The sequence below is a fragment of the Eulemur rufifrons genome, chromosome 1 (genome assembly GCF_041146395.1).
Source record: "Eulemur rufifrons isolate Redbay chromosome 1, OSU_ERuf_1, whole genome shotgun sequence".
Classification (NCBI taxonomy): Eukaryota; Metazoa; Chordata; class Mammalia; order Primates; family Lemuridae; genus Eulemur; species Eulemur rufifrons.
This window is the reverse complement of record NC_090983.1, coordinates 2,694,363-2,720,433: the sequence shown is the minus strand read 5'-3', so window position 1 is coordinate 2,720,433 and position 26,071 is coordinate 2,694,363. Positions and strand designations below refer to the sequence as shown.

The 26,071-nt window shown below is 64.0% G+C and overlaps 2 protein-coding genes across 2 annotated transcripts; both read left to right on the top strand.

The window, feature by feature from the left end:
* Positions 1-1,632: 1,632 nt before the first annotated feature.
* Positions 1,633-10,821, top strand: KLHL30 (kelch like family member 30). The gene is made up of 7 exons (XM_069465609.1): positions 1,633-2,466; positions 3,642-3,774; positions 5,633-5,719; positions 6,274-6,429; positions 7,568-7,756; positions 8,744-8,889; positions 10,101-10,821. Exons 1-7 carry the CDS (start codon positions 1,693-1,695, stop codon positions 10,350-10,352), a joined length of 1,737 nt encoding a protein of 578 aa, XP_069321710.1. The 5' UTR covers positions 1,633-1,692; the 3' UTR covers positions 10,353-10,821.
* A 5,285-nt stretch (positions 10,822-16,106) lies between these two features.
* Positions 16,107-23,179, top strand: ERFE (erythroferrone). The gene is made up of 8 exons (XM_069465600.1): positions 16,107-16,301; positions 18,508-18,630; positions 19,315-19,417; positions 20,315-20,562; positions 20,687-20,795; positions 20,874-20,964; positions 22,084-22,162; positions 23,081-23,179. The coding sequence occupies exons 1-8, from the start codon at positions 16,107-16,109 to the stop codon at positions 23,177-23,179; spliced, it is 1,047 nt and encodes a 348-aa protein (XP_069321701.1).
* The last annotated feature ends 2,892 nt before the right edge of the window (positions 23,180-26,071 follow it).

Below are 26,071 nucleotides of genomic sequence, written 5' to 3'. Positions count from 1 at the left end.
AGGCGGGCACTGGGGTGAGGCTCTGAGACCCTTTGGGCACCCCCGCCCCATGCTGGGACTGCAGGGTGGCAGGTGGCAGTGGGCACCCCCGGGACCCCCGGGAAGGTGACTGCGCCTGCCGGCCGGGTTGCCACCACTGCAGCAGCTGGCCAAGGGCGCACAGCAATGACCGGAATGCGAGGCCTGCGGGCTGTGGCCCAGGGACGGCCCCCCTCGCCCACACAGGCTCTGCACGTCTCCGTCGCCCTGGGAGGGCAGAGCCCCCCTCACCTGGGCCACGGCACCTCCCCAAGGGGCCAGGAGGGTGGGCACGCAGCCCGGGGTGCTGGGGGTCTGGCGGCTGGTCCAGGGAGGCCCTAGGAGGGCTCCTCGGGTGGGAGGGAGACGGGCCCCAGCGGGTGGGGAGGTGGAGGCCCCTCAAGCTCCCTGACTCTGCCCCTGCGTCCGGCTGCCCAGCCAGGTCCGCAGTTCCCTGGTCTCTCCGGGGAGCTCCGCGGTTTTCATCCAGCTGATTTCTCAGGCGTTTGTCCCGGTGCCCACGCGGCCCCTGGACGGCCCTGCGCGGCGCCCCCTGGTGGAGAACCGCTTCCCTGCTCCGCAGCCGTGGCGGGGCTCGGCACGCGCACCTTTGCGCAGACCTTACCGCTCTTTGGCGTGGTTGCCTTACTGTGAAATACCGGAAGTACACAAATAAACATGCGCGTGTTTACGTAATCCCAGAAGCGGATTCGCTGATTCGAATGATATGAACGTTGAGATGTGAAATCACCCTCCAGAGAGCTGCCTTCAGCTGTCTGTGTTTAGCACCCTACGCCGGCCAGGCATGACGCGGGGTTCAGAGCGTGGGTCCCCAAGCCTGGCTCTGAGTTCAACCCCAGCTCCACCACTTCCCAGCTGTGTGATTTTGGGCACGTGGCACCAGCCTTCTGTGCCTCAGTTTCCCCAACTGCAAAAGGGACGATGATTGCACCCACCTGCTGGGACTGTTGCGAGGCCACATGATTAACGCACGGGCCAGGCGTGGCGCGGCCTGGCGCGTGGGGCACCGTGGGAGTAAGAGCTGCCGCGCTGAGGATGGCGCCTGGAGCCCCTTTACCACCAGCCTCTCGATGAGCAGGTGATAAACAGGCCCAGAGAGGCACCTGGCTGGCCCAAGGTCACCCAGCAAGGTCACAGCAGATGGAATCAGTGAAGCAGGAAGCCTCTCAGATGCCCCCAAGGTCCCCCCAGCAGTGTCGGATCCAGGACAGAGGCCACCTCTTGGGGGTTTGGGTGCCTGGGGGGCCCCACGCGCTGGGGGGTCTGCTCTGAAGTGCCCAGGGCTGTGGCGGGGGCCAGGCCCGCGCTCTCTTGCCGGCCCTGTCCCGCCCGAATGGCCAGGCTGTGAGTAGGTCTCCGGGTCCCCAAGCCGCAAAGTCCTCACTGTCGAATGGGAAGGACACTTGCGCCTCCCTCACAGGGCCGCGCCGGGCTGGAGGGAGATGGTGGGAAAAGGGAATCGGAGCTGTCCGTGCGCGGCCGTGGGAAGGAAAGAACTAACGGGCAGGCGGTGGGACGGACCGTCGCTCGGGCGGCCAAGACCCCGCCCCTCGCCTGAGCCCCTCTCTTCTCTCCCCAGGTGCTCGGGCGGCTCCAGGCACTTGTTCCCCGGGAGCGGGTGGGCCGCCAAGGGCCCTCGTGGGCACGGGCACCATGGTGCGGAATGTGGACGACCTGGACTTCCACCTGCCCTCGCACGCCCAGGACATGCTGGACGGCCTGCAGCGGCTGCGCTCTCAGCCCAAGCTGGCTGACGTCACGCTGCTGGTGGGCGGCCGGGAGCTGCCCTGCCACCGCGGCCTCCTGGCCCTGAGCAGCCCCTACTTCCACGCCATGTTCACGGGCAACTTTGCCGAGAGCTTCTCTGCGCGCGTGGAGCTGCGGGACGTGGAGCCGGCAGTGGTGGGGCAGCTGGTGGACTTCGTGTACACGGGCCGGCTGACCGTCACCCAGAGCAACGTGGAGGCGCTGACACGCACGGCCGCGCGCCTCCACTTCCCCGCCGTGCAGAAGGTCTGCGGCCGTTACCTGCAGCAGCAGCTGGACGCTGCCAACTGCCTGGGCATCTGCGAGTTTGGGGAGCAGCAGGGGCTGCTGGGCGTGGCTGCCAAGGCCTGGGCCTTCCTGCGGGAGAACTTTGAGGCCGTGGCACGTGAGGACGAGTTCCTGCAGCTGCCCCGAGACCGGCTGGCCACCTGTCTGGCCAGCGACCTGCTGCAGGTGCAGCCAGAGCAGAGCCGGCTCGAGGCCCTGCTGCGCTGGGTGCGCCACGACCCACCGGCCCGGGCCACCCACCTGCCTGAGCTGCTGGGCCTGGTGCACCTGGACGCCGTGCCCGGGCCCTGCATGCAGGAACTGCTGGCCACGGAGCCTCTGATCCAGGAGTCGGAGGCATGCAGGGCGGCCCTGGCCCAGGGCCACGGTGGGGTGAGTGAGCGGCCAGGGGGCTCCCATCCCTGGGAAGCAGGCGGAAGAGCCCACAGATCCCGCCTGGCTTGGGAGGGAGAGTGAGGGGTGGGTGTCTCAAGGTCCCCTAACCTGTGACGCTCCCTGCCTTGGGCCAGTTACCTGTGAGGGTGTCACCATTCACCCCACGAGTACAGAGTGTGCCCTGTGTGTGCCACACCCTGGATGTGAGGGGAGGGGAACCCAGAAGTGATAAGATTCAAACCCTGTCCTGGAAAAGCCCACAGCCCCGCAAGGACAAACCGGAAATAGAGCTAAGGCAGTGTGGGAGGGCCGGGCTGGGCGGCACCTGCACAGGGTGCTGGGGGCATCCTCGGAGGGGCGGGCAGTCAGGGAGGACTCTCTGGAGGAGGCAGCATCTGAGCTGGCCCCTAAAGAAGGGGTAGGAGCTCAGGGTAGGCAAGGAGGCACAGACAGGCATGGAACCCCGCCACCACCTGCCCCTGAGGAAGCCATTTAAGCATTTATGGGGTGCAACTTCCTGTTTGTGCTGCCAGCAGGCCTGGTGGGCAGGGCAGGTCCTGAGGAAGTGACAGGCCCGGGTGTTGCTGAGACAAGGAGCTGACGGGTCGGTCAGCTGCCAGGCAGCCTGCTCAGAGGCCTTGCTCCAGGGGACTCCTTTGGAGCCAAGTCTGGGGACGAAGATGTGACTCAGGCTGGTGGTTCCCAGGCCGAGGGTGGAGTGTGTGGCGGGCAGAGTCCAGCCCTGGCACCGGCCGGTCACGGCGGGCCCGGCCTCCTGCTGGTGCTGGCCGGCGGTCATCTTGTACTTGCTGGTGGTGAGAGGCCTGGGCATCCCACAGGAGGGACCAGGGTGGCGGTGGGGACCCCAGGGTCCTGGGAGCCCTGGGCAGTGGCGACTTACTGGCCATTCCACGTGCAGCGTTCCCGTGTTTCCCGCCAGGCCAGGCCAGCCCAGTGCAGCTGCTGCAGGCGGGCCAGGGACAGGGAGGCTTTGTGGGGCACTGGGGACAGGCTCTGGGAGGTCAGCCACCACAGCAACACGCAGGCACACGTGCACACGCACACGCACACCTGCACGCGCTCACACGTGCTGAGGCCCTCCCAGCCCACGTGTGGGGCCTGGGCGCAGGGAGCCCCCGCCCCGCTGCTCTGACGCTGGCCTGGCCCTGCAGGTGCGGCCGGCCCTCCCGCAGAAGCTGGAGGAGGTGCTGGTGGTGGTGGGCGGGCGGGCGCTGGAGGAGAATGAGGCGGGTGAGGAGCCCACCCCCCGCCCCGGGAACTTCGCCTTCTACAACACCAAGGCCAGTGAGTACCCGGCCCGCGCCCAGGTGTGAGCCGCTGCGCCCCCCTCGCGGGCGCAGCGAATGAGGGAGCACAGGGGAGCCGCCCACATCCACCGCCCGCCCGGGGTCGGGGAGCCTGGGGGGCCTCGCTGGGGGGCTGCAGAGAGGCCTGGGGGCCACGGCAGCGGGCGGGGGCCGTGCCCTGTCGGGGCCATTGCAGTCCCCTCTCCCTCCACTGAGGTCCTTTCCAGGTCCCAGCCTGCTGGAAGGGGCTCTGCTGCCCAGACTGCACCGCGTGGTGGCCGGGCCAGCGCTGCCTCTCGGGCCACCTGCCCTGCGCACCTGAAAGGGGAACCAAGGCCTCGAGGGGAGAATGGGGGGCGCAGGGGCGTGGCAGCCTGGGGGCAGAGCTCAGGGTCTCGGTCAGGCCAAACGGGGCTCCAGTTCCAGCCCTTGAGCGTCACTTCACCTCCCTGAGCCTCAGTTTCCTCACCTGTGAACGGGCTCCTGGCACCTCCGCGCAGGGTTGTGCCGTGAGGAGGCCCTGTGAGCACGGAGGCCGGGCCTGCGGTCGGGACGCAGGGGGAGTGAGCTCCGCAGGGGCTCGGGGGGCCTGCGCTGGCCCCCAGGGAGCTCCTCAGAAAGGGTCAGCTGGTGTCCTGGGCACCGGCATGTCGCCAGCCATCCCCATGGCGTCAGTGGCTGGCGGGCTCCAGGAAGCCCAGGCCCGGCTGTCCCCGTCAGGGGCTGACGAGAGGGGATTTGGGGCTGACGTCAGGAGGGAGCAGCTGTCCCTCAGTCCCGGCCGGGGGGGCGCAGGGTGGGGGACTCTGGCAGGAAGGGCCTGCTGACTGCTGGGCAGTCTCCACCCTGGGGTGACAGAGACATGAGTCAGGGGACACTGAGTCCCTGACCACAGTGCCAGGCGCTGCTCCCAGGGAGGCCTGAATTCCACATGTCCCGACAACTGTGGTAAACCGTCTTCCCAGGGGACACCCCCAAGTCCTGGGTCTCTCCCTCAAACACCCAAAATGTGTCCGTTTATAGGACTTTAACATTTATTGTCTCGTTTTGACTTTTCCAAAGCATTTTCTCATCCCTTGCCTCAGTTTACCCCACGTAGCTCCATGAGGCAGGTCTGACCCCGCCCCTCACGAGAACAGTGACATTAACCCTGATGGCCACCACTCTGGAGCAGTACCTGCGTGCCAGACACACGTTATCTCGGGAAGTCCCCACGCCTGCCTGGGAATTACCCCCATGCTACAGACGAGGAAACTGAGGTTGGGGTTTGTCCAAGGCCACACAGCTGGTGCAGGGGAACCAGGGTGTGGACCCCGCTGCGCCTGCCGCAAGGCCTGTGACCGGTCCCCACACGTGCCTGGCTGCCAGGGGCAGACGGGTGCCCAGGGCGAACGAGTGAATGGATCATGAGGAGTGAGTGAAGCAATGATGTTGTGTCATAACCCACAGTGACACCCACAGACCGGCCACTTAACCTGTACCCCCTCTCATGGGGGGGCCACACCCAGGGGCTGAAGGGTCCATTTGGGGTCAGGGTGAGACCCCAGCCCCCAAGGCCTGCGCTGCCTCTCGGCACTCCTGGGTGCAAGTCTGGGTGCCAGGCTCTGAGGGGTGCTGTGGGCGGTGGGGGCCACAGTGGGACCAAGCACCCAGGGCCTGCTCGGGCCCCGCCCATCGGGTATCTCCCCACCTCTGCAGCCGGCTGGGCCCCGCCCCCGCCTTTCCCACCAGCGAGGGGACGTCTCTGCACCAAGTGCGTGGCCGAGGCACCCCGGGAAGGCCGGGCCGGGACGGGGGGTGGGGGGGGGCTAGCAGGGAGCCAGGCACCCTGACCCCTCCGCCTCTCCTCCTGCCAGAGAAGTGGATGGCGCTCCCGGACTTCCCCGACTACCACAAGTGGGGCTTCTCCCTGGCGGCCCTGAACAACGACATCTATGTCACAGGTGGGCAGGTCGGGGCCCCTTGCAGGGACACCATGCCCGGCCGGGCACCTGGCACAGTGCAGCCCAACCGAAAGCAATCGCCCCCACTCAGCGGGGTCTCTGACGCCGCAGTCAAGGCTCTTCCAGACCTTTCCATGCAGGTGACAACAAGGAAATGTAAAAGCCACGGGTCCACTTGTGCTGGAAGCCGCTGCATGTCCACTGCCTGACGTGGACCCAGGGCCCGCCCCGCTGTGCTCCTGCCGCCCGGGCCGCCCCAAAGGGCCTGTGCGGTGGGGGTCACTCTGCTGCTGTGGCTGAGATTGGGTTGGGGGAGAACGTCCCCTGAGGGGGTTTGAAACCGCCAATCTTGTCCCCCTTCTTTATGGGGGAAGGAGGGAACTGCCCGAAGTCACACAGCTAGACTGTGCCACCCACAGGGGTCCCACCCTGGCTCACCGAGTTCGTGGTCACGGCCTGGCATGGGCGGGAGGGGGCCAGACGTTGGTACCCAGCCCACTGGCCTGGAGACCTAGCGTGGCTGGTGCCCGTGTGGACATGACCTCTTCTGGCAGGCGGCTCTCGGGGCACCAAGACGGACACCTGGTCGACCACCCAGGCCTGGTGCTTCCCGCTGAAGGAGGCCACCTGGAAGCCCGTGGCACCCATGCTGAAGGCGCGCACCAACCACGCCAGCGCTGCGCTCAACGGGGAGATCTACGCCATCGGCGGTGAGGCTGCCTTCGCCACGCCTCCCGGGGCGGGTCCGAGCCTCTCATCCCTGCAGCGTGAGGAAGGAGACCCCGCGCGGCCCGAGGGGCCACAGACACGCAGCTCTCGAGCTCCCTGTCTGGGGTTGGGCGAGTCCCCAGGGCTCCCGGCCAAGTGGGCCTTCAGGACCCATGGCCTGGGTGTCCTCGATGGCCAGCTCCCAGCCCTTCTGATGCATCCTGGGGACAGAGACATAGGGTGACACACCAGTCCCCAGAAGGAGGCCTGACAGGAGCTGCCGGGGGTTGGGACACCCATCCCAGGACTGTGGCCCAGCCTTCCGCTCGGGCCCACAGGGCAGCCGCTGTGATGAGGGGCCCACAGTGGCCCCTTTGCTGTTGGTTTTGGCCTGAGCATGGGGGCTGCCTTACCCCCTGGCACCCCAGGACTACAGCAAGGAGTCGCCCAGGGACCTCACTGATTAGAGGAATGTTGGAAAATGAGATGCATGTGGCCCCAAAGCTCTGTAAGTAGCAAACTGGCCCAGAGGCTGCTCATGCCCAGCAGCCCCGGCCGGCCCCTGTCCTCTCAGTGGCTGCCCCGTCCCCAGCCAGAGAGCAGAAAGCACACACAGTCCCCGGCCCAGGGCATTCTGAGGTCCCCAGGTTGTCACAGAGGCCAAGGCCGGGGGCCCAGAGAGCAGGATGTGGCCTCCCTCCCCGTGAAGGCCCCATCACTGTCCCATCCAGACTCTTTCGGGGACTGGTGGGGACTGCCCACAGCGCCAGGGGCTGACATCTTGCCACCCGCCCCTCCCAGGACTGACTCCCCCATTCTAGTTCGAAACACGCCGGGAAGGGACCCCCCCCCCCCGCCGTGAGAGGTCTGGGGCAGCCCCCTGAGGCCTCTGCCGGCACCTTCCCGATATTGGGCCCATCTCACGCTCTGCAGTGGGCATCCCTGCGTCCAAGCGCCCATCCCCACGCCTCTGCCTGGCCCCCCGGAGCCTCAGTGTCCCTGTCTGTGAAATGGGGATGACTCCCGAGGCCGTGCCCTCCTGCGCTTGCCCGGGGGTCCCTGCTGCCTTATGAAGCGCTGGGCCCTGAGTTTCCAGGAACCCCTCCCGTGCCCCTGGTGCCTGAGCCCTGACCCCCGCAGGCACCACTCTGGACGTGGTGGAGGTCGAGACCTATGACCCCTACACGGACAGCTGGACGCCGGTCAGCCCCGCCCTCAAGTATGTCAGCAACTTCTCGGCCGCCGGCTGCCGGGGCCGGCTCTACCTGGTGGGCTCCAGCGCCTGCAAGTACAACGCCCTGGCCCTGCAGTGCTACAACCCCGTCACAGGTGAGCCGGGCCACCGCCTGGGGGTGCCAGGGGACAATGGACAGGTGACCACGGGCCCCTCAAAGGCTACAGTCCACCCCAGCGAGGGTGACGGGGGGGGCTCCCGAGGACAGGTGGGCCGGGAGTTGGGGCAGGCAGCCGCGGGCCTCCCACACAGGGCACAGCCCGTCAGAGGCGGAGGGACAGGGAGGAAGGCAGGGCCTGAGGCGTCAGGGCCAGGGGGTCGTCCCTGCAGTCCCAGCCGGGCCCAGCCTGGTGGCAAGCTGCACATCTGCCCCGCCCTGGCCCCTGGGCGACAGCTGGGGGACGTGCTAGGGTGCAGGTTGCACAGTGGCCCCGTGACGAGGAGCCCCAGGTCCTGGCAGCTACCTGGCTGCTTTGTCCACCCGGAATGGCCTCGTGGGCCAGGAGCAGTGACCCCCGACCCGCAAGGCCGGTGGCTGAGCTCAGTCTTTGGACTCGGCACCTCTCCGAGCTCAGCGGCTCCCAGCCCTGATCTCGAATCCTGTTCCACACCCTGGACGGCGGAGATGCTGGCAGGGCCCGTCCTGCAGTGGGGTGGGGGACCCCACGAGGGACCGACTAGCCCTGGGGTCTGCTTGGGGCCCCAGGGGCCCACCTGGTTATCAGACCTGGGGCGGGAGGGAGGAGGCAGAAGCCCAGACGCTCCTGTCTGTCCCCAGTCAGGGACTTGGGGGACAACTGGGCCAAAACCCCCTTCTGAGGGTGAGATTCCCGAGGGACCCCCGCACCCTCCGCAGGCCCCTCCCTGTGGTGCAGCCGTGGGGCGGGGGGGGCTGTCCCGCTTCTCCCAGAGGCAGAGAGAGGCGTGAGCTCAGCCCCGGCTCCCAGCCCCGAGGGCTCACTCCCATTTTACAGACGAGTGTACTGAGGCCCAGAGGGGCATCTTGCCCTGGGTCCCTCAAAGGGGGGGAGCACACCCTGGCGGCCCTGGTGAAGGTGGCCCCGGTGCCCGTGTCCCCGCAGATGCGTGGAGCGTGATCGCCTCGCCCTTCCTGCCTAAGTACCTGTCCTCACCGCGCTGCGCCGCGCTGCACGGGGCACTCTACCTCATCGGCGACAACACCAAGAAGGTCTATGTGTACGACCCCGGGGCCAACCTGTGGCAGAAGGTGGGCCGCCCCCCCCACCTGCCAGTGCCCCAGGGTCCCCACGTGGCAGAGAGCAGCCTGGGAACGGCGGTGGGTCGGTGCCTGCAGGGCCCGCAGGGAAGGCCAGCCCTGGCTTTCTCCCCAGAACACGGGTGACGGCAGCACCCCGGCCTGAGCCCCCTGAGGGTGGCAGAGATGATGACAGTGGGAGAAGGAGGCCCCGGGGTGCTGGTCACCACCTCTGTCCCCTGCCGCCCATCTTCTGTCCTTCTCAGGCAGCAAAACCAGGCTCGGCAGGTGCTTCAGGGACCAAGGCGGAGGCCATCTCCTGGCCTGGGGTGGGCACACGGGGGGTCCTGAGCCTGGCGAGGCAGGAGCAGCCAGCATCGGGGCTCCCCGTTTCCCCAGCCCCTGTGCCCCTCCCGGGAGGGAGACGGGACTCCGCTCCCAGGCGGGCGCCCTGGGCCTGCCACCTGCCTCGAGATCTTCAGTCCCTGGAGCTGAAGGTGGCACCCTTCCTGCAGCCCCCTGGCAGGCTGTGCTGGCCGACCGGTGGCAGCAGGGCGCTGCTGCCCACAGCTGTCCCCTGGCGTCAGCACTCAGCTGAGCCGAGGCCCCATTACTGCGGTGAAACAGGTGCAGGGTGGGCCCTGCCAGGCCGGTTCCTCCTCGGCCCTCCCAGCTGGGCCACAGCCGGGCCCTCCCAGGCCCGAGCCATGGTGCTGGGCCGGGCCCCGCACTGCTGGGCCCCCTTCGCCCTCTCTGGGCCTGGGCTGGGGCGGCTGCATTACCTTCTTCCTCTGGGGGCCACTTTGGGCTCTTCCCGAAGTACCCACGTCTCTCTCCAGCCCCTGGAGACCTGCCGGCCCTGGCCCCGCAACCCCTCTCCAGGGCCCTTCCGAGGCCACGGCCAGGGGCAAGGGTGGGCTTGGCCCCCCAGGTGTCTGTCGGGGCCGGAGCTGCCGTGAGGCTGGGAGGCAGCTCCAGGTCAGGCCTCAGGTCCCCTCTCACTCCGGGGGCTGAAAACACCGTCCGTGAGACGGGGCTGGAGAGGGAGCGTCTGAGGAAGCTGCAGGGGCCCAGGGATGAACTCCTCAGTCAGTGCGCTGGTGCCCCGGTAGGACGGGGCCGGCGGCTGGCCGTCCTCTCCGCCTGTCCCCTGCCCCGCCAAGGGCACCCTTCACCTCTGCCTTCTGGCCACCCCTTGACGCTGACCGGCTGGCCGTCCACAGGTGCAGTCCCTGCACAGCCTGCATGAGAACGGCGCGCTGGTGCCTCTGGGTGACGCGCTGTATGTGACAGGCGGCCGCTGGCAGGGCATGGATGGCGACTACCACGTGGAGATGGAGGCCTACGACACCGTGCGGGACGCCTGGACCCGCCACGGCGCCCTGCCTCGCCTCTGGCTCTACCACGGGGCTTCCGCCGTCTTCCTGGACATCTCCAAGTGGACCCAGCCCTTCAGCCCCGCCCAGGAGCACTAAGCCCGGGGGCTCCGGGGGGACAGCTCCCCGTGGCAGCTCCCCGCCACCCCCGTGGAACAGCCCACTTTTATTCTGCCTGCTTGTTCACATGGAGCTGCCGTCCCCTCCAGGGCTCAGGCTGGGCCGGGGCCACTGGGGTCGTCAGATGGCACAGCCCGGCGCACACAGCCTTGGTCTCTGGAGCTGCCACACCAAGCTCTGATCTGAGCAGCCACAAGGGCCGGGTCGCTGGACACCAGCATAATGGGGACAAGAAGCTCTGCCGCCCTCGGGCTGGCAGGACGTCAGAGAAAGGTGCAGCGGGCCAGCAGGACAGCGACTCCAGCTCTCCCAGCCTCAGCTGTTCCTGCCTCTGGGCCCGGCCAGTGGCTTCCGGAGCAATCGCACACACGAGGGTTGAACCCGGAGTTGCCCAGGAAGCTGTGGAGAGGGATAGGCCCTGGGACAGGGTCAGCACCAGGCCACCTCAGTGGCAGCCTCTGCTCCGGGGCTCCAGGCGGGGTGTCCACTGTGCACGGGGCTGGCTGGGTGGGCTCTGGGCTCTCCCCACGCCGGCCTCTGCCTGTTGGCGCCAGGCTTCTGGGGACAAAGGAGGCCCCGCCCAGCTCTTCCGTGCCACCCTCCCACCAGGAGCGCAGCCCCCAGGGAGGCAGACGAAGCAGGGAGGCCGGGCGCCCTCCTTCCTCTGTTCCGTGGGATGACTGTCTTCAAGCAAAGGCTCTTCATGAGAAGAGATTCCCCACCGGGTGAGGCCCGCCCGGGCACCGCAGGGATTTCCAGGGTGGCTCTGGGGCCTGTTGGTGGCTCGCTTCCAGCAGCCTCCTGAGAGAGGGCGGGGGTAGCATCTGACGGCTCCCCTGCCAGCACATGGTGTGACGTGGGGTGGCTCAGGCCTTCGCAGAGCCCCCCAGGTCTGACGGGGATCCCACACAGGGCTGGCCCAGGCTCCAGGCTTTCTCTCACCATGACAAGCCACCTACCTTCGTAACCAAGGATGCTCTGTGGGTGCTGAGTGCCATGTCCCCGCCGTCACAGGGCTGCCAGTCAGGAGTCGGGTCCAGCCCAGTGCCAGCCCTAGCACCGACCCTCGGAGGCCGTGGGCTGCTCCCATCCCCCTCCAGATCCGGGTTCCTCTCCAGGGCCGGCCCAGTGGGGGCCAGAGGGGCCCCGGTGTCCCTGGGCTCTGAGGACAGGAGTCCCCGGTCCCTCCTGCTTCTGTAGCCCTGACCTGCTTTGCCCCCAGACCTGACTTCTCACGCCCCTTTCTTGTGGGACAGCTGAGTCGACTCCCAGGGCCCAGAGAGGGACCTGGGTGTGTCCCGAAGGAACCGGAGCCCGGACCTGGGGCAAGCGGCGTCGGCGGTGGGTTGGGGGAAACAAGGTGAGGGTTTCCGGGAACTTTGTTTCCACACGGAAAGCTCCTGAAATCTTTTCTAGACAGTTATCGAAGGAGGCCAGCCAAGGGGCTGTTTAAAATGACTCGATATAAAACATTTTTGCAAAAGAAATTTTAAATAAACAAAAATAAAGACTCAAAATGTCAAAATGGGCTTATTTTGATCACAAACGGGTAGTGGAAAGGGTGGCCTCTGCTCCCGCAGGCCCGGTGGGGGTGTGAGAGACCCTGGTGGGGCGCGGGCGGGGGCGGGGGCGGGGCGCGTGCCACTCCAGGGCCTGGCGCTCAGCTCCGGGGCACCAGGCCACACCTCGGGTGACCCAACCTGCTGAGCTGCCCCACTCAGGGGCCCAGGAGGGAACGGCAGTTGGGTGACTGAGAGCAATTAAGGAGAGTTTACTAAAGGGCCTTCTCCAAGCGCGGGCAGGCTGCGGGGAGCCCTGCCAGGGCTGCAGAGGCTCCCCGGCAACAGCGGGAGTGGGGACCCCGCAGCACCCCTTGTCTCAGGGGACGGGAACGGCCAGACGCAGTCTCCGGGCTCCAGAGCCTCACGGGGAGGCCTGGCAAGAGCGGCGGCCTTGGGAATGGGACGGAGCCTCTGCCACCCGTGACCCTGCCGGGAGGAAGGGCCAGAACAGGACCCCTCCACCTTCTCCTTCCTGCCCCAGCCTCCCGCTAGCGCCCTGCTGGCCAAGCGCACCAGAATCCAGAGTGCAGGAGGCGTGACAGGCCCGTGCGGGGCAGACAGCAGGCAGGGAAGGCGGCCAAGCACAGGACACAGGCAGAAGGCTCCGGCACACTAATCAAACACTCAGGGCTTCCCACGGGAAAGGGACAGTAACGTACTCATCCACCAAGGAATGTCTGGGGGCAGCCAAGGTGTCCTCTTCCATCATCAAAGTCCCCAGGAACGCAAGCACCCATTAGCAGGTTGGGGGCTAATATGGGCTTCTAGAAAGGGAACGGCTACCCTTGGAACACGTGCAAATGCCCCCACCCTCTCAGGCCCACGGGCCGTGGGGGACTGAAACCCACCTCCCAGCCCAGCGTGCTCACGTGCGCTGAGCGGGTGTGTGTTGCCTCTCCCATGGAGGATGCAGGGGACACTGAGGCCCCGCAGCAGCCCCAGCCTGCAGGGAGCACTCGGTGCCCTCAGAAGCCAGGCCCAGCTCCCTCTGGTTCCCAGGCGAGCCGGAGGCCAAGGGATGCTCAGCCACTTCCGCTGGGCTTGCGTTTTCCAGCATCTTCCAGACAGGACACTTTATTATTGTCGTGCACCTTCCCTGTTCCAGGCAGGGACAGTGACTGCTGGAATCCGGCTGCTGCCACCCTCACATAGCTCCAACTAAAGGGCCCGGGTCACCTGGCAGTTCCCTGGCAGTCAAGTTAGACCACCACTGCGGTTGTTGGTCAGCCAGTTGACCAGGTTGAGACGCGCACTGACCGGGAATCTGCAGGTGATGTGCGGGAGGGAGGGAGGGCACAGCCACGCTCCAGGCAAGCCTGTCTGCTGCAGGGCCCCGTCTGTCATCTTTGGTCCCCCCGCCCAGGGCAGTGCCGGCTGCTCAGCCTCCAGCGTGGCTTCTGCCGCTGCGTGTGCCGCCCTCTCTCCCGGCTTCCCCGGGTCCGGGTTCACAGTGGGGCAGCCAGGCATGAAGCTGGTTAATTGAAGAATGAGGTAGACTGTGACAAGAATCTTCATCGGGGAAGTAATTCCTGTTTGGAACGGACACCTCCAGGAGCCACCGTGACTTCCTCAAAGCTAGCAGACTGCCCCAGGCTTTGCAGGGTCAGGGGCTGGGGTTATTTTGATCACAGTCACATTTAAGAATGTGATTCTTAGCAAAACAGCAAACAATACCACCAGTATCCACCTTCTTGCTTTAAACTGAGAGGTAAGCAAAAGGCGATTTCTTTTTAATTAACATATTGGAAACATGGAGACAATTAGCAGAAAATCCCCCAAGAGACCCTCTGGACAGGAGTGAGAAAGAGCCTCCCCCGTTAGACCTGAGACTGCTCACACTCTGCCCGGGGTGCACACAGCTCACTCCTGGCACTCGGCCCTGTGCCCGGCCTGCCACAGGAACTGAGTGACGTCCTCTGACTTGAACTGAATCTGTGGGTTCCTCAGAGCTACTGACCTCAGGATGTGGGGCCAGACCTGGACGTGGTTTTGTTTGTTGGCTCCACAATGACCTTGGGCCAATCCCAAGATCTGAGCCTCAGTTTCCTCATCTGTACAATGGGGCTAACCATAAGATTTGAGAATGAGATGACGTCGCGTGCTTAGAAGGCTCTGGTAAACAGCAAAGGCTGTCTGCATGTCCGTCTGGAGGCCGCACAGCAAGCTGACTTCAGCCTCCCACTGTTTTCGGGGCGAAAGGAGCTTTTATTCCCATGACTTCATCGGCAAAGGCCCTTCCTTTGGAGGAAGAGAGAAGAGTGGGAACAGCTTGACGGCATCAGGCTGCTGGGAAGCCGGCAGAGGTCGTGACAGGAGGCCCCAAGAATGAGGATTAGATTTCAGCCAGGCGCGAAGGCGCGTTGGGGAGGCGCCCCATGGGCTGTGGCCACTCACTTGTACGTCTGCCCTGGGATCCACCCACACCCGAAGCCCAGAGGCCAGTCTATTCTGCACCCCAGGGCAGGGGCACCCCTTGATCTATACAATTCTTTGCTGGGCTCCGCCCTCCTCTGAGTAGAAGCTGTTTGGAAATGTGCCCCCGGAAACACACAGGAGCCCCACCTGAAGGCCCCAGCCCTCGGAGCTCTCCGGCCCCCTGGCCAGGCCGTGTCCTCACCCGGGATTGTATTACAGGAGGCTGCACCGGCACCAGAACCAATCTGATTTGGGCCCTCTGGCAGGGCCAATGACATCACTGGGATAGTTCATTGTTTGGGAAAATAACCTTTTCACATAGCAACGGCTCCTGTGCCCAGCACTGGCCTCACGGGCTGGCGCCCCCACTGTGAAGTGGAATGATGTCACAAGAACATCTTAAGGATCATGTCCCCCATATCGGGGCATCTCATCCCCTACGTCCCTGGAACACTGTCCACCTTGAGCCACAGCTGCAGGCAGGCCCCCAGCAGGGAGTCCTGCACCTGCGGGGTCCATATTCCCTGCGGGGAAAAGACAGGGCTGTGTGTTCTCTCCAATAACCTCGGAGCTCATCGCGTAGCTCATATTCCACACCTCCTGCAATAGGAAGAGCCCTAATGGGCAGATGTGGCCGTGAGGACACAACCGTGCCCAGTGGGCCGGAGGGCCTGCCTCCAGCCCCGCGCCCGCCTCTGTCCATGGGCTGTGTGTCCCTGTGCGAGGGCCAGCCGGGCCAGCCAGGTGGACTACTGCATGAATGGCCAGAGAAGGTAGGAGACACAGGCGAGCTTGAGTCTGAGATCAACCTTGGCTGGGCAAGGCCACCACCTGCCTGGTTCTGGCACTTCCCTTCCATTCTTGTGCCTCGCCCTGTTTGTTACACAGGACGGGGGCGGCCTCCTCCCTGCAGGCTGCTCTTCTCAGAAGAGGTGGGCGGCATCGTCAGTGGGAGTGGAAGACCCTGGAAGGTGCATTTCCAGCTGGAAATTTTCCCTTCAACAAAATGCTGGTGCAGGTGTAGGTGCTTAGGGCCTGGGGCAAGAGAGCCAGCTGTGGCACCTTCACGGGTTTATCTTCCACTGCCCCTGCAGGCAGCCACGTGCCTGTGTAATATATAAGGCAGCCCAGGAGCGTGAGGGGGGCTGGCTGTCCTCAGGGAGGGGCCCCGGGTGCCTCGCCTTCTCCTGAGGCCTGCAGGGCCTCATCCACCTCTCCAGGTGGGGTTCCCTGTGTTGACCCTGGTGGGCGGCGGGCGGCCCGGCCTCCCCTCCCATCGGCCCCCCACACCACGGGCAGGACAGGGGTGAGTTCTCCCAGCCTGGGCCTCGGTAGGCCCCCACGGTGCTGGGTCACTGCCCCAGGGTGTAGATTTGCTCTGCTCCCTGCGCCCCCCGGTCCCCGCAGGTGCGCCTAGGGTGAAGGAACAGTGCGCACCTGCCAGGGGGAGAAGGCGGCCCGGGAGGGAGGGATTCCCGCCTGGGCAAGGGCCTCCGAGGAGGAGCCCTGAAGTCTCCCCATCCCCGCGCCCCCTCCCTCCCAGCGTACCCCGTCCCCGCCACTCCCCGCGTCCCTCCCCGTCCCCGCCCACACCCCCGCGCTGCGCCGTCCCGCACCCCCGGCTGCAGCGCGCGCGGGAGCCGGGAGGGGGCGCGGCGGCGGCCCGGCGCGGCGGGGGATTCAAGCGCGTTATAAGGCCCGGACCCGGGGACTCGGGAGACGCCGCGCCCGGAGCCGCGAGGGACCCGCCGCCCGCATGGCCTCGGTCCGCCGCCCCGCTGGAGCCCGCCTGCTGCTCGTCTACGCGGGCCTGCTGGCCGCCGCCCGGGGCCTCGTCTCCTCGGAGCCCGCTGAGCCCCCGGGGAGCCGCGCCCGCGAGGAGCCGCCGCCCGGGAACGAGCTGCCGGCGGACCCCGGGGAGAACCGCGCGGGACCGGCCGCCCGCCCTCAGGTGAGACCCCGGCCGCGCCTCCCCTGCGTGGGGGTCCGGGGCCCGCCCGCCTTCGGGCGGTGGAAGCGCGGCCCCGGCAGGGATGGGGCTGACCTGTTCCCTGCATTTCTAGCCCTCTGCACAGCTGTCGCTGCAAAGTGTAGCCTTGACCTTAGCTTTTGCGTAGTTCTTTGGCTTAAAGCAAAATTCTACTAGGCCAGCAAAAAAAATTTGGGAAATAAGTATAAATAAGTTGATTTCATGAAATTGGGAAGAACGTATCTGTAAAAGTATAAGCAAATTACCGTCCAGCCCCCCAGCCTTTTTGGGACAGTCCCTGTGGGTCTGGGGGAAGCCGGTGTTCAGGGCAGGAATGACGTGGCTTTTGTCGGGGGATCTTCACCTGTGCCTGTTCCTTCCTTCCTGGCCTTGGAGCCTGAGATGTGAGCAGAGGGTGGTCAGGGTGGGGAGGGTGCGGCCACGGGCCTGGGAGGGTGAGGATTTGGTGGCACTTCAAAGAGGACCTCAGTGTGGCCAGGCCCTTTGGTCAGGGAGGTGACAGCTGCCCCGGAGGGTCATTTGGGTTTCATTTATTCTGAAGATACTGGCAGAACAGACAGGGAAGAGTGTCACCGGGCCTTAGGCCAGGGACAGCCCAGAGTGCATCCAATAAGGAAGAGTGAGATGGCAGCAAGCCGGGGGTCCCCCGGGGGCCTCTATCCCATCCTCACCCCCCGCAGCTGCTTCCCATGGACTGAAGGCAAACCTCCCCCCACCCCCGCCCTGCCAGGTATTCAGCCAAACCACCCAGGTGGGCAAGGCAGCCAGATATCAGCGCACAATCACCAGGAGGCAGAGAGAGGAGCCTCAGGTGCTTCTGATGGGGGTGGCCTTGGACCTTCTTTGGGGCCCTGGGGGCACCAGAGGCTCCAAGGCTCCTTTCTGAGGAGCCCTCATGGCTGGAGAACTAGGCTGGCCGGGGCAGCTGCCCAGCAGCCACGCACACTGCGGTAGACCTACCCCCTGAGGCTCAGACCGATTGACATGGCTCCACCTGTTTCAGCTTGTCCCCAAACCAGACTGGAGTCTGAGTCCACCCACAGGCCCCGGGTCCAGCCGGGAGGGTCAGGCCGGCGCGCCCATCTCCTCTGTGTGCAGAGCCCTCGTGTGCATGTTTCCACTGAGGCACCGTGAGGCTGTGAAGTGAGATCCCCGGTCCCGGCCAGCAGCCAGGAGGCCACAGTGGCCGTGCGACGTGTGGGGAGGCACTGAGCAAGGAGGGCCCTGGCGCTCCGGGGCCTTTCTCTGTCCAGCCGAGGTTCTTCCTGCACCGAGGCCTCCATCTTCCCACTGCAACACCCTGGTCTGTGCACTGGCTGGTCAGCTCCCCAAAGCTGGCCCTGGGTCCCCGCAGAGCAGCGACTTGGCAGCCAGGTCAATCAGCCTCTGATCAAAGGGTGTGGCCAGCTCTGAATCCCAGGTCCTACCGTCAGCCCCTGGAGTTGGCGCCCATGACCTCATCCAAGCCCTATTGGGCCAATTTCCGTCTCAGCTGACGGCCTTGCCTGGAGCCCAGACTGCCCGAGGCCCACTGCCCAAAGGGCCAAAGGCCTCTCCCTGGAAGTTTCCTCCCAGAACTTTGCTCAGTGTCAGGGCCGGTCAGAACGCAGCACGAACAGGACCCTCCTTGCTTGGGTCAGTGCCTCGGAAGTGCAGAGGCCTTGAGTCCTGACATCTCACCCAGTGGCCCTGCCCAGCCCGGACTGCAACCTGAGGCAGCCCCGAGGGCTGAAGTTGCCTCCTTAGAACTTCTGACTGGGGGGAATAGACGGGAGGGTTGGCTGGTGGTTGGAGTCCCGCATAATCACAGTTGCCTCTTCCTGAGCACCTACGGTGCTGCAGCGGTAGGATCTTCCTGGGTGACTCTGGAGGGCAGTGTGAGCATTCGGCTCACCTTGAGGAAGGAAGCTGGCCTGGGCGGTGCCAGGGCCCACACCTGCTGCAGAGCTCTGCACCCCATCTTCCTGCACCTGCATCGTGGGCCCACTTCCCACCCAGTGCAAAGTCCAGGCCATGGTGTGGCCTGTTCCCTAGGAGTCCTCCTTCATGGGCCGTGGAGATGGGGTGGGAGTTGTGCTGCCTTTGAGGGCACCGCTGGTGACACCTGCTTGGCAGGTGCCGGGTGCCGGGTGAGACCAGCTGACTCGCCGGGCTGGCTGTGTTGCAGGAGCCTATCTCTGAGCAAGCGCATAGTGTCGACCCACGGGACGCCTGGATGCTTTTTGTCAGGCAGAGTGACAAGGGTGTCAATAGCAAGAGAAGGAGCAGGGCCAAGGCGAAGAAGCTGAAGGTGAGCAGGGATCCCGCCGCACGTGCCCCACGTGAGTGGGGGTCTCCGCGTCCTGGCCCCTTGCCCGCACCCACTCGTACATGCGACCATTGGCAGCAGCACAGCCCCTTGTGCCTCAGCCCGGGGGCAGGGAACACAGAGAAAGCACCAAGCCAGGACCCAGGAGGGACCTGGTCCCAAACATTTACCCCACACCCCTAGAATGCCAGGCAGCCCTGACGGCTCCCTCTCCTCCTCCTCCTGCATCCAGCAGTGAGAGAGGGTCTTGCCCAGCGACAGTGGCACACGCCAGAGGGCCTGTAGTCGACTGCAGTGACAAACCAGTCTGGTTCCCAGTGGGTGTGGGCACTGGGGCCCCGGCAGCCGCTGGGCTCCCACTCTCAGCCTTGGTCCTGATGGCTGACTCCTGCTGTGAGCCCCAAAGAGGTCCTACACTGGGTACCGGACTGGCAGGGGCCCACCAGCCCCGCCTGCCCCCCACCCCCAGCACGACCCAGTCCTCGTGCTCATGTACTCACTCGGGCTAAGGCTTTCACTGAGTTTGAAGCCCTAGGGCGGGCCTCTACCTGGAGGTCAGGGCCTCTGGGGGCCAGCGGGGGCGCTCTCCTGCCTGCCTCTTGCAGGGGGGATGCCCACGGTTCCCTGCCTGCCTCGAATGTTCTCACTGCCCGGATTCCCTTCCAGTTTGGCCTGCCAGGGCCCCCAGGGCCTCCCGGCCCTCAAGGGCCCCCGGGCCCTGTCATCCCACCGGAGGCTCTGCTGAAGGAGTTCCAGCTGCTGCTGAAAGGTAAGGGTGCACAGCGACGGGCCCAGCAGGGCCAGGGAGGGTGTTCCCAGTAGCGGAGATGGGGAGGACATGAGGAGGCATCTCTCTGTGCTGGGCTCAAGGATGGTGGCCTGGGTCCAGCCCCTGCCCTGGCCCGGCCCGGCCTGCATCTGCCAAGGGTCAGGGGTGGAAGCAGGAGGATCATGGTGAGGAGAGGAAGGTGGACTTAGCCCCATGCCCCACCTGGGAGTCAGGCGAGCCCAACGAAAGCCGGGCGACCAGACTGGCTGCTGGTACAGGCCCCATGGGAGGGCAGGGAGGAGTGTGCCAGGGCAGCACAGGGTGGGCCCTGCTTGGCCTCCACAATCACCACCTGGCCTAGGCTGCGGCAGCCTGAGCTGGAGGCTGCAGACAGAGGGCGCAGAGCTGGGTCAAGCTGTTGTGTCAGGGGATGTCTCTGCACTGCGGCTAGTGGCTGGGCGGTGGCTCACATTATTAACTAGAATTGATTTTATTATGAAGAACCACGGAGAGCTGTTTTCCCCTTTGAATTCCATGTACTGTTTATTTAAACATACCACCTTCAGCATTGAAAACTTCCTTGTTATGCTAACAATATTTCCAGCATAACTACAATAGTTATTTATTGACATCCAGCTTCTTCCAAAAAAAATGTGGGTAGGATAGAGGTGATGCTGGGTGCTGGGTGTGCACCTGTCCAGAGCTTCCCGGTAGCAAAAGTGTGAAGGGAAACGGGATCAGCTGCAGGATCAGGACGCAAAGTGTCCCCAGGCCCTGCGGGCCCAGGGGGCGTCACCCTCGACCCCTACTCTAGCAGGGTGGCTTCTGCCCGCTTATGGCTGAACCGTGCGGGCGGGGTGGTCCCAGGCGGGCAGCCACAGGCTCGCTCTGTGCCAGGAGCAGTGCGGCATAGAGAGCGCGTGGAGCCCGAGCCTTGCACAGATGGCACCTACGAGCTGACCACCCCGAGCCTCGCGGGCCCTGCCGCCGATAAGGAGGACGACGACGAGGAGGCGGGCGGCGTGCTGGCGCTGCTGGCCCCGGGCCCGCGGGCGCCCCGCGTGGTGGCCGCCTTCCACTGCCGCCTGCGCCGGGACGCATCGGTGGAGCGGCGCGCGCTGCACGAGCTGGGCGTCTACTACCTGGTGAGCGCGGGCCCGGGTGGGCCCGGGTGGGCCCGGGTGGGCCCGGGTGGGCCCGGGTGGGCCCGGGTGGGCCCGGGTGGGCTGGATGGCCAGGACCCGCGGTGACTGTCCGTGCGCCCTGCAGCCCGACGGCGAGGGCGCCTTCCGCCGTGGCCCGGGCCTGAACCTGACCAGCGGCCAGTACACGGCGCCCGTGTCCGGCTTCTACGCGCTTGCCGCCACGCTGCACGTGGGTGAGGCCCGGGGGCGAGGGGTGGGGTCCGCCCGCCCTTTCCCTCCCGGTGCGTGACCACTGCCCGCCCTGCCCGCAGCGCTTGGGGAGCAGCCGAGGCGGGGGCCGCTGCGCCCCCGGGACCGCCTACGCCTGCTCATCTGCATCCAGTCCCGGTGCCATCGCAACGCGTAAGTGGCCAGGCCGGGCGGCCCACACCCCGCACGCTCCGCCCCTTTCCCCTCATCCCCGCCTCCCCTCTCGGTTCTGTCCTCCCTTGTCCTTCCAGGTCTCCCCTGTCTACTCCTGCCCCTGCTGCCCCCCACTGCCCCCATCAGGCCGTCCCTTCGCAGAAGGGACTGGTCCACAGCCTGGGCAAGGCAGTGAGACTCGTCTCTACAAAATATAGAAAAGTTAGCCGGATGGTGGTGCGCGCCTGTAGTCCCAGCTACTCAGCAGCCCAGAAGTTCAGGGTTGCAGTGAGCTGTGATTGCACCACTGCACTCTAGCCTGGGTGACAGCGAGACCCCGACCCAATCTCTAAAAAAAAAAAAAAAAAAAAAATACAAACAAAAGTCAGTCTAGTGCCACTCCCTGCCCAGGCTCTCCCAGCTCCCTCCCAGGACCTAGGCCTGGCTCTTCCCAGCCTCCTGGCTCTGCCCTGTCTCCTCTGGCCATGTGGGACTCTCATCTAGGGGCCTGGGCACCAGTGGCACCTCCTGAGAGGCCTTTCCTGACCTCGGGCTGGAGGCCTCCTCCTCTGTCACTACTTCCCCACCTGATCACCTCCACTGATCGTCGCTGGTGTCCCTATCCACACTACACCATCTGGTCCATGACAGCAGTGACTGTCAGCTCCCTCTGTCTCCCTGGTGCCCAGAAAGGAGCCCAGGCACAGAGCAGGTGCTCTGCAAACAGCTGGAGAGGGCAGGAATGAACGGATAAAAGTCCAAAACTTCTTAGTCTGGCTTTGAAAACCTGGAGGCATTGGTCTGAATGGGCTTTTTAGCGTCACCTGCTGCCACACCCTTGCCTCCAGCTGCAACAGCCAATGTCTCATTTCTCATCAGAGCCAGGACTTTGCTGCCCCTTGCTTGGCTCTGGCCTTGCTTTTTCCGGTAGTCGAAGCGTGCCTTCATCCCTGTGTCTGTCTTCCTCTTGGGGACCCAGTTCAGACACTGCCTCTACGGGAAGACCCTGGCGAGACCGGGCACTTTGCTAGGCACGGTGTTGGTGGCTGGGATTGTGAGTATGCTGTGGTGAAGCTGGGATTTTGGGGGGCAGGCTGACCCTCGCTGTCTTGGCAACAGATCCCTGGAGACTGTCATGGGCCTGGAAAGCAGCAGCGATCTCTTCACCATCTCTGTGAATGGCATCCTGTACCTGCAGGTGTGTGGGGCAGGCTCGGGCAGGGAGGGGCACCGCCAGGGGGTGGCTGGGTGAGAAAGGGTGTTGGCCAGGTGCTCAGGATCACTGGGTGCAGCACCCTCAGATCTAGGCCCAGGAAAGGTTCTGGGACAGGCTGAAGCATGCGCCCTGGTCCGGGCAGAGCCAGGCTTCACGTCTCCTTCCTCCAGACCCCAGCTCTTCCCTTTAAGATGCCCTCCCCCAGACAGCCGCGCCGCTCTGCTCCACAGTCTCCAGGTTTCGGATTTCCTGAGCATCTCGTACTGAGGCTGGGTACAACAGGCCTCTCTGGGGACCCGTGGGGGGAAGGAATGGAGGTTCACTCTCTGCCCTAGGTTGATGTCATGGCCCGGGCCCACTTCCACTGTGGGAAGCCAGATGTAGTTACCTCCTGCATAAAACCTTAAGTGACCATTTCTTGCTGGCACTGTAGGGATTTGGGCAAGTGGTTAGAGAAATTGACACGAAGGAGGGATTCACTTTAAAAAGAAAAAATTTAAGTGCAGGTGTGTGGGATAACTGCTCCTGTTTAATACTCACGGTGCTCTGGGGAAGGGAGTGTTACTCCCGGATTTGCCCAAGCCCACACGGCAGAGCCAGGGCTGAAGGCCCGGCTGCCCGGCTCTGGAAGGCATTGCGGTCTGGTGCGGGAATTGCACAGCGTGCAGGGAGCTAGGTAGAAGCACTGGGAGAGGTGCTGGGTTGAGTCCAGGGCCTACCACTCCCTTGCTCTGCAACCTTGGGCAGGCCATATCCTTCTCTGGGCCTGGGCCCTTCTGTGTGGGGCGGAGCAGGCAGGAGGGAGAAGGGCCAGCTGGCCCCTTGGGCACCCCTGTGGGCTGTCAGGGGTCTTGCTGGTGCAGGGACCAGCCCGACACCCGACAGGCACCTTCCCCACAGATGGGGCAGTACACCTCCGTCTTCCTGGACAACGCCAGTGGCTCCTCTCTCACCGTGCGCAGCGGCTCCCACTTCAGTGCTGTCCTCCTGGGCGTGTGAGTGGCTACCGCAGACCCTTTCTCACGCCAAGCAAATGGAGCAGGGTCTGAACGTCTAGACAGCATCAGAGTGGCCACGTGCAGGAGGAAGCCCACCTGGAACTCTGCCCTGACTGGCCACTGCAGGTCAGCCGAGAAACGGCCACTACAGGCAGGCCTGCGGAGCTGACGTGCAAGCTGGTGGTCCCAGAACCAGGGGTGATCTCAGGTGACCATCTTTTAAAGGGGGAAATGTCCTGTCAGGCTGTTATCCTGGAAATGGTCAGCATGCCTGGAACGCTTGCTTGTCCCCAGCTACAGACCTGGGCTGTTGGGCAGCTTGCCCAGGCGGCCTCAGCTTCTTTCCTGTGGCCCTGCCCCACCTTTTCCACCGTTCCTTGGGTTCTCATGGATGGCAGGCAGGGAGAAGCGGCAGGCAGGGAGCAGGTGGGTGGGGCCCCTGCCTGGAGGAGGCTCAGCAGTGCAGGGCTGAGGGACGCCACTGGACGCGAGCTGTGTCCTCACTGCTCGGAGGACACCCAGGCCAGCTGGGGCAACAGCCTTGCCCACCACTTGCCGGTGTCTCCATCCGGGCTCCCTGGTTCTGCCTGCTCCTGCCCTGACTGTGCCTCCGCTGCTGGTGGAGCTCAGGGCACTGCGCGGCCTGCAGTGACTACAGAACCCAAGCTTCCTGCTGTGGGCCTTGGCACAGCAGCCTCAGGGACCAGTGGGACACTGGACAGCGGATCATGGGGACAGGGAGAAGAGTGAGTCTGGGCCCTGCTTCTACAGGCTGTTTCCACCTCTAAGGTGTGCGAGATTAGAACGCAAGTCCCTTTCCAAATGGGAGCATTGCTCTTCCCTCTGCTAATCCCTCGGTAGCCAAGGCCCCTTTCACCCTCCCCAGAGACCAACAGGATCCCTTTTCCCATCCCCTTTGAGGCTCCCACGGCTAGGAACTCGCCCACCAGGTGAAAGATCTAGAATCTTTGCAGCTTAGGGACAGCCAGTCCTGCTGACCCATCACCTGAACAGCTGACAGCTCCTGCTGCGTGAGTGGCCTGGCCGGGTCCAGCCAGCTCTGGGATGCTCCTTCAAAGCATCTTGCTCACTCGGGTGGCAGTGTGGCTCTGAGTGAGCTCAGACATGGTGCCAGGAAAGTGGCTTTGGGAAGGCTGGTCCCAGGCCTGCCAAGCTCCCGTAGCAGTGAGGGGCACGGGGTGGGGAGGGAGGCAGTTCCTGTGAGGAGACATAGGCTGTCAGCCTGCTTAAATGTGGCGTCCCCCAGTTTTCCAAGTATAGGACTGTCCCAGGGTAGGTAGTGGAGAGGACAAGGCCCTTAGCTGCTACCTCCAGGGCCCCTACTGCCTGCTGTAAAGAGATGGCTCCACCCCACACACAACAGGCTACAAGGGACCTAGAGCCACAGGACCTCCAGGAGGGCGGGGTCAAGCTGGTCTGGCACAGGTGCTCAGGCTTGGGAGCAGAGGCAACAGCCAGTCACCTTAACCTTCTAGCTGGCCTCCACATGAGGTGACCACAGCCAGGCCTAAATGACCTGCAGGAGCCCAGCTTCCCCTCCCCCAAGTGCCGCAGGACACACAAACTGGCCATTCTGTGCCCTTGGGCAGGCCTGGCCCGATTCTCAGTAGGACTTGTACCCACCCTACCGGGAAGGGCTGGGCTGGCCTGGGTGCTGCAACCCCACGATAAGCGGTCGTGTGGCCACACCCTGCACTAGATTTTACTTTGTACCCAGGGGGCACAGATATGTTGGAGAATTTATCTTTTACCCTCGAAAAAGCCACATAACCACATTTTTCATTTTCTCAACGTAAGTGTGTTATACAGCACTCTACTGAACTATTTATTATATAATATTACCAGATGGAATGTATTTATATAACTGACTTTATGGGGTGGTTCAAGTACTTAGGAACCTCATGACATGGCTACACAGCTTTAAAACAAAGGGCAGACCCCAAGAGCTGCAGTCTTACTCCCTTAGCCCAGGCTCACCAGGGACAGTGAGGAGTGAGCTCTGGAAGGCTGGGTGGAAAGGCGGCCTCCTGCCTCTAGGTGGGGGGGACCCCCTTGAAGATGCGGGACAGGGCCTCATCAGGGAAGCCACAGTGCCAAGCCTTTCCCGGATTGAGGACAGTGGCCCTTACAGACTGATGCCTGCTTTGCTATAAGATACTTAGCAAATAAATTATATTTCCTGATTCTGAGGTGCTGAGGTTTTCTTCCGTGATACCATACTGGGATGTCCCCGTCCTCAAACAGATTAGAAACCTGGCTCACGACACTTCCTAGGGCAGGGGGCAGCACCAACACCTTTTCAATCCGTGTTTAGTTGTGACTTCCACACCACAGACCCTCAGAAGTAATCTAAGGTCAGCATGAAACGTTCACTGCTGAGGTCCCTATGGCACAGATGCCAAATTCCACTAACTGAGCGCGTGATAAGACCGTCTGTGTTGGGTGGGAGCCAGTGAACATTACAAAACAGGTCTGAAAAGGCAAAATTTTAGAATCTTACATCATCTTGAGCCAAACGTTTACACAAATGGATCTAAGAACTGCTTTACTAAAAAATAATTATAGTAGTAATGACATGTTTTATATATTTACAAGTGCTTGAAAAGTATTTTAAAGTCTGTTATTCTGAGTAGACTGACCATGCATTCTTTTTATCCTTTTGACCTCTTTCACAGAAGGGTCCTCTTTGAAGTGTTATGTAAAGCTCAAACCGCAGTCCAGCACAGAGCCGACTGCTCACACATTCCTAATGCAGGAAGGGGAACTTCACAGGCTATGCCGAGCGAGCGTCAGCTTGACTGCTCACACCAGTGAGGTGCGACCTTGTGCACCCAGGGGGTCCAGATTCGAGACCTAGTAAACCAATACTCCA

Coding starts and splice junctions, on each gene's coding strand:
- KLHL30 (XM_069465609.1), top strand. CDS start 1,693: ATGGTGCGGAATGTGGACGACCTGGACTTCCACCTGCCCTCGCACGCC. Junction 2,467..3,641: donor TGGCCCAGGGCCACGGTGGG/GTGAGTGAGCGG, acceptor CTGGCCCTGCAG/GTGCGGCCGGCCCTCCCGCA. Junction 8,890..10,100: donor GGGCCAACCTGTGGCAGAAG/GTGGGCCGCCCC, acceptor GGCCGTCCACAG/GTGCAGTCCCTGCACAGCCT.
- ERFE (XM_069465600.1), top strand. CDS start 16,107: ATGGCCTCGGTCCGCCGCCCCGCTGGAGCCCGCCTGCTGCTCGTCTAC. Junction 20,796..20,873: donor TGCCGCCACGCTGCACGTGG/GTGAGGCCCGGG, acceptor CCCTGCCCGCAG/CGCTTGGGGAGCAGCCGAGG. Junction 20,965..22,083: donor TCCCGGTGCCATCGCAACGC/GTAAGTGGCCAG, acceptor TCTTGGCAACAG/ATCCCTGGAGACTGTCATGG.